Below are 11,080 nucleotides of genomic sequence, written 5' to 3'. Positions count from 1 at the left end.
CGAGGACCGGTCTAGATCTGGGCCATACCCGTGCGGTCCATAGGGCTACGGCCTCCTCACCACCACGTCCATTTGCGATTGCACTGAAAATTGTAGCCTTATCCACCAGGTAAATCTCCGAAAAAGAGCTACTACTGTACCTGTGGTTCCGACTGCATTTATCAAGTAGGTTCCTCCGGGGGCCCTCGGAACCTTTCTATATCCTTCTTTCAACCTAGTCAGAATGCGCAGGTAAATAGGGTACATGTGCAAAAGTCGATGCAATTTTCGTTTCTGGAGTGTCTCCTCTGTATCAATCTCTCGTGATCCAATCTACTCAAGCCACGCGATAATCGTTCACATGGCTCAGCTTACAAAAAGATTCACTTCACCCAGTACGAACACAAACGCAAACCCTAAACCAACCACCATCCATCACGACCATTCGATTCTGCGCAACGTTTAGGCACAGACGTTTGGCCGCATTTCATCAATCTCAACCCCATGAGATCGAGAACAATAGGGTTCTGGCACGGACCGCCGAGTATAAACAAGAATAAAACCATCGAAAATAGGAAAAGACGAACCCTGAACTCGAGAAAAAAAAAAAAAAATAATAATAATTTCGACGTTAGTCCTGTGTTTGCTCGGTGTTCTTTACATGTCCGACACATCCTAGTCCATGTAGAATAGAATGATGCGAGAGTCCAGACCAAGCTTTTGTCTAAAATTCCGCTCCCGCATTGGCGCCAAGGATTTCTTTTTTCACACAAGATGTGCAGCGGTTGCACCGCTAGGCTCTGCCCTAGGCGGTGCGCAAGGTGGCTGGCTGGGGATTAGAGCGCGACAAGCCATACGTGCGTCACCTCGTCAACTGGGGGTTCGGAATGCAGCGAAACGCTTAATGCAGATGGGAAATGGCAACAATGGAGAATCCCGCACGACGAAACCAATGAACGGCAAGGCCCGATATCACGCTGCTCCAAAGTATGAGTGAATTTAGATTAGAGACATTATAATCTACACTAGTTTGCACAGCTATTCGACAGAGAATTGGTCTTGCGCGACAGCACAACAACCTTCTGACCCGACGGTTTCTCCAGCGACAGGTCAAAGGTGGTCGACCAGCCACGCTGCTCCAGGGCGTCCTTGGCCTCGAACAGCACATGGCCTCCTTGTGCCTGCCCCTCCACCTTGGTCATGGGCGTCTTGCGGATGACGATCTTGGGAATCGCCAGGCCCAGCGTGTACACCTTGTGCCCGACCTCCAAGACGGGCACCGCGCCCTGCGTCGCCAGCTCCTCCCGCACCGCGGCCCGGATCGTCACGGGAAACCTGTCGTCGGCGTCGGGCGTCAGCACGAGGCACGACTGGGAACCGACATACATGAGCTCGTCGCTGAGCGGATACCTGCCCGCCCCGGAGTTGTCGAGCTTCTGCACCTGTCCCGTGGCGGTGGTCTTCATCTCGATGGTGAAGCCGTCGATGGCGGCGGCCGACGCGTCCATCTGCGCCGAAAACTCCCACCACGAAAAGGTCTCGCCCAGGAAGCCAAAAGAGTCCCCGCCCCGCAGCCGCGCCCTCGAAGCGTCGACGCGCGTGCTCGAGTTGCTGCTGCCGCCGCCGCCGCCGCCGCCGCCTAGCACGTTGAGCGCAATGTCGATGCCCTGCGAGTCGCGGCCCGTGCCGGCCGTGGTGCGCACGCGCACGCTGCCCTCGAGAGCGACCTTGCCGCCGGCCAGCGGCTCCAGGCGTTCAATGTACGGCTTGACGTCGTAGAGCCGGACGGGCTCGCCGAGCCGCACGCCGGCGGGGACCGTGTCGATCATGCGGGCAAAGGCGTCGGCGCACCGCTCCTGGAAGGTCTGGGGGTCGGCGAGCGCGCGCATGGTGGCGTTGCCGTCCGAGGCGAAGACGCGCGCGTCCGAGTTCGTCGTCTGGTTGGTGCCGAAGACGAGCGGGTTCTTGCCGTCGCTCTCGAGGTACTCGGTCACGACGACCGTGTCGAACTGGCCCGGAGTGCTGTCAAAGGTCGCTATGCTGGCCGGTGCGTGCGGGTCCAGGCCGACTCCTGCGACGAGGTCCGGGTTCGTGTCGCCGTGGACGCTGCCGATGGTGTGCCCGCACGCGACCAGGGTGATCATGTCCTCGTTGGAGAAGCCCATGCGGGCAAAGGCGTCCTGCGTCCTCTTGAGGTCGTGGTCTTGTTCGGGCACGCCGGCCGGTCCCGCCTCGGTGGCATCGACGCGGCCGGTCCGGAAGGGGATGGTCTTGCCACCGCAGGAGGCCGTCGCAGCCACGACGCCGAGCGCGACGAGGTCAGCGGCGCTGACGTGAGCGGAGTGGAACTCTCCGAGGTCGTTAAAGGTCGAGTTGAAGGCCGCGCCGGCGTTCTCGGACCTTGCGACCTCGTAAAAGATGCTGGCGTCGAGTCCTCCGGTGCCGGCGGCCTTGTCGTGGGTCGCGACGTCGTGGAACGCGGTCCTCAGCCACTCGGCCGCCACCTGCTTGCCAGGAATGTTTGAGTTGTGGCTGCAAGGAACGACGAGGTCCGTGAAGCCGAAGCGTCTGTAGCCGCCCTGCATGGCTAGGAGGTCTTCAAAAAAGTCAGAGTCCTGGGGCCAGACGGGGTCGGCCGCTCTGACGAGGGAGGCCAGGACGGCGAGGGAGGATGCTATTGTCGTCGACCTCATGCTGGTGATCTTGAGGGATAGGTAGGTACGTGACTTGTAGATGTCGTATCCTTTTTCTCCACATCAGCCTTACAAAGGGCATGGATTAGGGCTGGGGACATTGGAGCAAGGGGAAAAAAAAAAAAAAGAGGAATTTCCATCCTTCCCTTTTATCTATCCCCGACTACGATGGGGAATCGACATTGTGATTACCATTGCCATCCTGTACTAAACAAAGCTCTCTATACGAAGCACCACTAGACTATTGTAAGGGGGACTAAGATTGTCGAAAACAAGCTTAACAGCGCTTGGCAGGGTATCGAGATTGTAGGGATCCACTTCTGGACGGCTGGCGAGCTTGGCGTTGCATGTACGAACTTTTTGCCCCACTTGGATAAAATAGAATCTCGTGTTACTGAACCACGATGCCCAACCGGTGTTATGGTAGGGAAGTGGTTCGATTTATGCATGTTCAGTACAATGCATGAATCCAGATTGGGTGGGTCAACAAAGCAATAATCGGCTTTCGCCTCAATGCAATTGGGTTGATTACACCCTCCCTTCTCTCCACCTTTCCGCTCCTCCCTCTCCTGTCCCCACTTGTCAACTCCCCAGCGCTCTGCCTGATACTTGTACGCGTCGGGGCTGATGGACAGGAAATCCAAGGCCAACGGGCAAACCATCTGACGCACACGAACGTACACGTGCAGCCTGCATGAGTGGTAGGAGAGCCATGTATTCAGGTAGGGTGCGCTATCTAGGCTAACGAGCGTGGCAGCGCTTTTATGGTGTGCACAGCGCTAACTAAACTTATCTGGTCATATAATGCCAAAATCTATTTACTGCAACACACCCCCCAATTAACTTTGCGTAAATAAATAAAATCAATTATTTATATAATTATATATAACCTTTACGGCTAATATCTATATATATTTATTTACGTAAATAAAGGAAATTTATAATGCTAATAAGCGGTAACGGTGTAACGCGCGCCGCAAACGGGTTTTACCAGCTTTTAACGCTCCTATTGTATTTAACGCAGGCGGTAAACCCTTTTTAATAGCAACGAATCCGTAATATTATACCCCCTATTATATTAATAACGATAATAATTTATAATAAAATTGGTAAACGTACGGCGAATATATATTTCGTTTACTTTTTTAAATCCGAATTTTAATTTTAAATTTTATTTTATACCCAAATACCCAATTCGTAAATGGTCGTTTACGCTTTGTAATTTGCGTTTAACGATTTGCGCGCCTGTTAACGTCGATATTAATACTAGCAGCAATAATAATAATAATAAAAATAAATCTTTTTCCGTTTATTTTAACGGGTTAAATTACGCGTAAACCGCGTTATACGCTAAATACCGGTTAGGCGCTGGTTAACGGGTATAATAGAATATTTTTTTTTATTTTTATTAACGGGAATTAATTTGGTCGCGCCGAAAAATGCGTATAATTGTAAATCCTTACCTGCGTTTTAGCAAATTTCCGAACGTGCGACCTAATTAATGCGCTCCTTATATATATATATAAACGAATTAATACCGCCGAAACGCTGCAATTGCAACGCGTTTTTCAATTTTCCCAGCGGGAAATTGAAAATTAACGGGTATAATTTATATTGCAACTTATTTTATAATGTTAAATTAACGGTAAAATATAAACCTTTTTTACCGTCGCTACCGGCGCCGTTTTTACGGTTACCGACGTAACCCCCGCCGCTATCCCCGTTAAAACGGTAATTTCCGAAACGTTAACCGCGGAAATTATTACCGAAATATTAATGGTCGGGGGTTTTACCGATTTAACGCCCGTTTTTACCGCGCCCTTTACCGTTCCCGCTCCTATTGCGCCCCCCGCTGCTATTTTTACTGCTACCGAACCCGCCCCCGCGTTTGCCCAAACCGCCGCCCCTAAAACCGTTTCCGGGCGTATTAAAAACGCGCGCGGCGTTAAAAACCCCGTAAATTATTCCTAAACCGTATTTAAAAACGTAGGGTAATATTAATTATATATACAAAAACCGAAAAATATAAAAAAGAGGAGGAAAAAAAAAACCGAGGAGGAGGAGGAGGATAAAAAAAAGGAGGATAACGACGACCGTCCCGTCCGTTTTGTAAATATTTCCCTTATTTTAAAACGTTTATTTATAAATATCGCGAATTAACGTACGTGGCGTAATCGCGTCGTTTTCGCCCCCGTCGTATACGCTTAAACGATTTTGTAAATCGCCCGGTATTATATTTCGGGTATACGAAAACGTATTTGTCCGGAATTGCGACCGGTTTGTGCGTTAACCAGCCCGACGTGCGTTCCCGTATTCGGGGAACGCGTTTATCGCGTTGCTGGAATTGCCGAAATGGGTATACCTGCCTTTTTTTCCCAATTGGGGGATTTTTTAAACGCGCCGCGCGCGACCTAAGTTAAACGTTTTTTATATCGCCGCGTACCCCCGTTAAAAAAATCCAACTTTTTCGGAACATAATTACGTATTATTTCCGGGATTAAACCGAATTTTAAACGAAAAAATTGGCAATTTTTTAGGCGAAAAATATTTTTGCGTTAAAACCCGTAAAAAGGGTTTTTAATATTTTTTTTGCGCCGCAAAGCGCAAAAAAGGCGTTATTTCGTGGTATCCAGGTGGGATCGGGGTTGGTTATTATGGGTAACGTACCGGCGGTGGTAAATGCGATTTTTAATAATTAACCTATTACGGGTATTTATTTTATATTATTTTTTGGCGGCGTTGGCGCCGGTTATTAGGTTTTTTTATGGGTGGGTTTCGGCCCTAAATATTCGTTATTTTATATATTCGTTGCCTTTTATCGTTAATTTTATCCTTTTTTTTTTTTTTTTAATAAATTTAACACGCGTTATTTAATATTATATTTTTTACCGTGCTTCCGAACTCCTTTCTAAATTTTACTAAACGTTATAAAAATTTAAAAATGCTTTAAAATGCTCGAATTTGGGAATCGATAACAATTTAATAAATCCGTTTGCAGGTATAAATTTTATTTCCAGGTAAATAACGTGGAAATTTTTTTTAACGTACTCCTGTTTAAATTATATATTTTATATATTTATATAGCGTAAACTGGTATTAATGCGAAAGTTTTTGTTAACGATTAAACGTATCGTTTATTTATTATTGCAATATAAATTCCAAAACTCGCCGAAATTTAGCTGTATTTTTTTAAAAATCCGTTTTAAAACCATAATTTTTTTAACCGCTTTCGATAATGCGTGTAATTCTGCTTTTATTGTAAACGTTATTACCGTGGTTTACCTTACCGCCCTCCAATTAATAATTCCTCCGAATAACATTATCACGTATTTTTTTAAAAACCTTTTCGTATTTAAATCGTCGCCGAAAAATGCGTTATTTGCGAATATAAAATGCTAATTTTAATCGCTCGTTCCGTATTTAATTCCTAAAAACTTCGTACTGTATAAATAAAATAATATTTTTTTAATTAAACGTTTGTAAAAAGGATTAAAATTGGTAAAAAATTTAAAAAATATTAATATTGCGTGCGCAACGTCCGGTTTAAATATAATTGCGGTATATAAAATAAACCTTACCATTTCCTGGTAGGTTTTAACCTCGTTTGGAATTGCGGTCCTTTCGTATTTTATTATAAAATTTTTTAATAATGGCGTCGGCGGGTATTTTAAACTTTTTATAAATTTAAAACGCATAGCGATTTTTTCGATATACGAATCGTGCAATAAAATCGTTATACGTTGCTTTTTATTTCGCAGTACGCGCATCCCAAAAAACTAGGAAAATTACCCCTCGCGTAATTCGTATTTAGCTTTTAGGCCGTCGATAACCGTTTTACCGTCTTTGGCGTATTTTGCGGTATATAATACGATTATATCGTTTACGAAAAAAATCACGATAACCCTGTTTTATATAAATATGCATATATATGGTTTATTACCAATTGGTTTAAATTCCAAATTTTGTAGCGTTTTTAGGAGTTTTTCGTATTAAAATTTGGGTAATTCCCTTATACCGTAAAGCGTTTTTCGTAATTTAAATACAATATTTTTTTTCCCAAACCCTTTTAGTACGGTGCAAAATACCGGTTTATTTATATTAAACGTTGCGTTAAAAAAAGCGTTGTTTATATCGATTTGGATCGCCTCGAGGTCGAAATGCGCTATTAGGGCTAATACTAGCTTGAAATTACGTGCGGCCAATATCGCCGCGTAAATGTTTTTAAACGTATTGGGCGTTTATTAATTACTTTTTACCACGAACCGTGTTTTATAACGTTTAAGGTAACCGTTTTTGTCGAATTTATACGTAAATATTTATATAAACGGTACGGGTTTTGTGGTGCAATTCGACCGAGGGGTTATTTCCCATATCTTTTTTTTTTCGAAATTTATCCACTCCGTTTTCGCTGCTTTAAAAAACTGTTTTTTATCCGGGTGCGTTATAAACTTTTTCCAAGCTTTAGGCGCAGGTATAAAATCGTTTTTATGCGGTTTAACCTTTTTATCCGGTTTTTTCTATTATATTACCGCCGCGATAATTTCGTGCAGTATTTTGTAATTATAATTACCGTTTTCCAACGTATTTTATTAATTAAGTAAAAACGTTAATAAAAACGCTAATTATAATTAAAAATTTGGAACGAATATCCGGTTTTCGGTATATATTTATTTTAAATGGATATTATTATTTCCGTATACCACGTTTTTTCCCTTTAAAATAATCGCGTTTATAAAACTCGTATTATTGCTATTACCCCCGCGCCTTCCACGAATTATATTCCCTTTACCGCGTTAGCGTTATCCCCTCGTATTTGCCTCCAAAATTTTTATAATAGGTCGGGGCGTTTTCGAAAAACGTTTAAACTTTATTGTGCGCGTTTAAACGTTGGTTTGGGGTGCCGGCGCGGGCGTAATATTTGGGGGTCGTGCGGATATAACGGTAATATTCGTCGGGTTCGGGGGTTCGGATTGCGGTTCCGGTATATTACCCCCGATAAAAAAGCGGTTAAACGTAAAATATTCCCGCGCCGATTCGTTATTAATAACGATTAATTCCACCGTTCGGGTGTTTTTTATTAGTTTCGGTGCACCCGGTTCCTTTATAAGGTCCGTAAACGTACGCGGTGGAAATCCGTTATTATTTGGTATGCGTATACCGAATACGTAATTTTTTCCCGTTTTGGGCGTTATTGCATTATTTTCCAAAATTTTTAAATACGTTAATACCACCAACGTATATTTTATTGGTTCGTTAACCATTTATATCCCAGGCGGTTCCGGTTAATTAACCGTTTTACCTGGGATCGGTCCGCCCAAACCTTTAAAAATATCGTTTTTTGCGATTTGTTCGCGGAAATATATACTGCGGTGCTCCGTAGGTGTTTCCGCGTTCCGTTTTTATAGTATTAATACGTTATTTAACCCTTAATTAAAAATAGGAACGCCTAAATTAAATGCGAATAATAATTTATTTTATAATAAACCCAATCGTTCGATTATTCCGTTTCCCAAAAACTCCAATATTAATTCGTGGATCCGGTTTATTAAAAATTCGTATTCGTTACTAAATTTACCGGTTTTTATCTTTTCTTTTTCTGGTCCTTAGTAAAAACGTATTTCGTCGAATCGGACGTTGCGTAAAGTAATAATTTTGTCGAAAAAGGGCACCCAAATATAATATATTTTAAAGGATTTATATTTAACCAAATATCCTACGTACGTTTTAAAATTCGTTTTAAATATTACCTTATCCTTTAATTTCGTTTTTACCGGGTTTAATACGTAGGTTTTACACCCGTATACGTACGTGCTAAACCAATCTGGGCGCAAATTTTTGTTTAATATAATAAATAATACAGGTATATACCACTTAAAAAACCCTTTAAATTATATTAATAGGATTTCGTTTAAATTAAAACTTTTCCGGTTTATTAATAAATTTATATTAATAAAATAATTTGCGGTTATAATTATTTTTGGCCAAATGGAGGTAGGTAAATTGGTTGTTAAACGCATTTTAAACGCGCGCATAATTACCTCCTGTCCCGAACGTTTTATTTGGCCGTTCGGTTTATATATATTAAAAGGAGGCGTTTTTATTTCGATCCCAAGCTTTTTGCAATGTTTTTGGTAAAAAATATATCCCGTATACGTTATTAAAATAGGTTCGTTATCGTGGAAAAACTTCGCAATTTGTAAGCCGTATTGGCGCGTTACCCACTGTTCGAAACCGAATATTGTTAACACGAATTTTACCTTCGCTTTTCCGGTAAACGGAATAATCGTTAAACGCCCCGAATATTCGTTTTTTAATAATAGTAAATACCGCATACCAATGCCTGATTTTTTAAAATGGAAAAAATTTAAGTATATTATATGGTAAGGTTTATATAATTCGCCCTTTGGGCGTTTCGATACCATTATTTTATTATATGTTTAAACGCACGCTTCGCACTCCAATATTTTTAGTTTTTTAATTTTTATACCTTTAACCCGGTGGATTAACGCTTTAAACGTTTCCGGACCCAAGTGGCCGGTTTTCCAATACCAAATTAACGAATTATTTTTTTTTTCGTCGTATATTCCCGTAAAACTTTTTTATGGAAACCTAATAAATTTTATCCAATTTTTTATAATTTTTAAAAAAATAATGCCTGCAAAAAATATTTGTACGGTAAGGGTAACGCGCAAATAATAAATAGGTTTATATTATAGGAAAATTACGTTATTACGTCGTTATAAACCGTACAATACCAAATTATCCTTTATATTCCCCAGGCGCAAAATGTAATTCCAACCGTTATACCATACGTTTTTATCCTTTAAACGCGTTTTTAATACGATATTAACGTAAAAATTAGGTATGTACGTTACGTTAACGAATTTTAACGTTCGTCCTCCGTTTAGTACGTTTTATATAATACGTATACCAAACGCGGTAATTTTAAATTGTTAAATACCGTATATAATAAATTGCGGATCCGTATTTATAGGTTTACGGATAAAACCCGGGTCCAGGCGTTTTTTAACGTTTACCAAATATATAAAACAGCAATTGTCGAACAAAATATTATTATAATATAAATTGTGGAAGGTATTTATGGACGTAAATGCGTTAATTCCTTTATTGTAACGTGTTTAAAAGTATATAAGGTCGTCGGGTTCGGTAAAAATGGTTAAATAGGCCGCCGAAATAATGGGCGGCCCCCCCTGTTTTTTAAATTACGGTGCTTTTTTCGTCCCTCCGTTCGTGGTAAATCCTAATTCGGTAATTATACCTTTTTAAATTAATAATTCGCGGACAAAGGACCAACGGTCCTTTTTAAATTCGGCGCAAATTTTTTTGCGATTTTCGGCTAAATAGGGGCCATATATACGGATTTTGGAATTCCTCCCTATTACCGCGTATACCAATTTTTCGCATAAATTTGGTAATTAAAAATAATTGTAACCATAGGGATATTTGTTCCGTATATTTCCCCTATTTTCACCCCTATTAGGAGCGTGGTTTAGATTTTTGTCTTATTTTTTAGCGAATCCGTTAAATATTGTATAAAATTTAACGAAATTGCGGCCACTTTTTATTAAAGGGTCGGTGGTATCGTCGTAAAACGCGCTTTTAAACCATTTGAAAATATATTTAAAAGTAATCGTATAATCCGGTTTATTTAATTCGTTCCGAACGTTTATAATTTAAAAAGGTTGGAAACGTTTTCCTATTTTAATAAAATTTTTAATTGTTAAATTTCCTTTAAAATCGGTTATTTTGTAATTCCGGGTTTTTTCGTAGGTTAAATCGTAAATTTTGAACCAATTCGCTTTATTATTTGTTGTACGAATTAAAACCAGGGCTGTTTTGTAGTTTTTAATAACCTGTTTTTTAACGTGCGCTAAAAAAAGTGCGAATTTTTCCTAAAACGTTTTAATTATCCTTTTAAACGTGTTCCAACCGTTACGTTAAACGGTAAAAAACGCCGTATTAAAATACGTTAAATTTATATTTTTTATAACCTATTACAGGAAAATATTAATTTTTCGGAATTGTTCGTTTGTATAATTTTCCTATAATTCCTGCGTTTCGCGTATTTTATTTACCGCGCGTTTTATTTCGGAGGGCGTAGGGTTATTAGGTATAATAGGTTTTTTTAACCCTTTAGGAACAGGTTTATTTGTATTTGTAAACGATTTGGCGATTTGGTTTATTTTGCGTTTGGTTTTAAGCGGGTTTAGGTCCCAAATTCGTAAATTTATATGGTAATCGTCGAATCGGGAGCGTTTAAGCGATTTTATAACGTTTTCGGTAAATTTTTCAAATGTTGGGAGTTTTTCGTCGGTTTATTAATTTGGATTAACCAGTTTCCAAATGCGTAATATTTCGGTATTTTGACGGTACGTTTTAAATTATTT

The 11,080-nt window shown here is 40.8% G+C and overlaps 1 protein-coding gene across 1 annotated transcript; it reads right to left on the bottom strand.

Moving 5' to 3' along the window:
- Positions 1-1,004: 1,004 nt before the first annotated feature.
- Positions 1,005-2,672, bottom strand: PpBr36_04177 (uncharacterized protein; the record flags this gene model as incomplete). The annotated part of the gene is made up of 1 exon (XM_029891341.1): positions 1,005-2,672. One exon carries the CDS (start codon positions 2,670-2,672, stop codon positions 1,005-1,007), a length of 1,668 nt encoding a protein of 555 aa, XP_029749777.1.
- Between the last annotated feature and the right edge of the window lie 8,408 nt (positions 2,673-11,080).

This window comes from Pyricularia pennisetigena, chromosome 6 (genome assembly GCF_004337985.1).
Source record: "Pyricularia pennisetigena strain Br36 chromosome 6, whole genome shotgun sequence".
Classification (NCBI taxonomy): domain Eukaryota; kingdom Fungi; phylum Ascomycota; class Sordariomycetes; order Magnaporthales; family Pyriculariaceae; genus Pyricularia; species Pyricularia pennisetigena.
The sequence above is the reverse complement of the archived record's forward strand: the minus strand, read 5'-3'. Positions and strand labels throughout refer to the sequence as shown.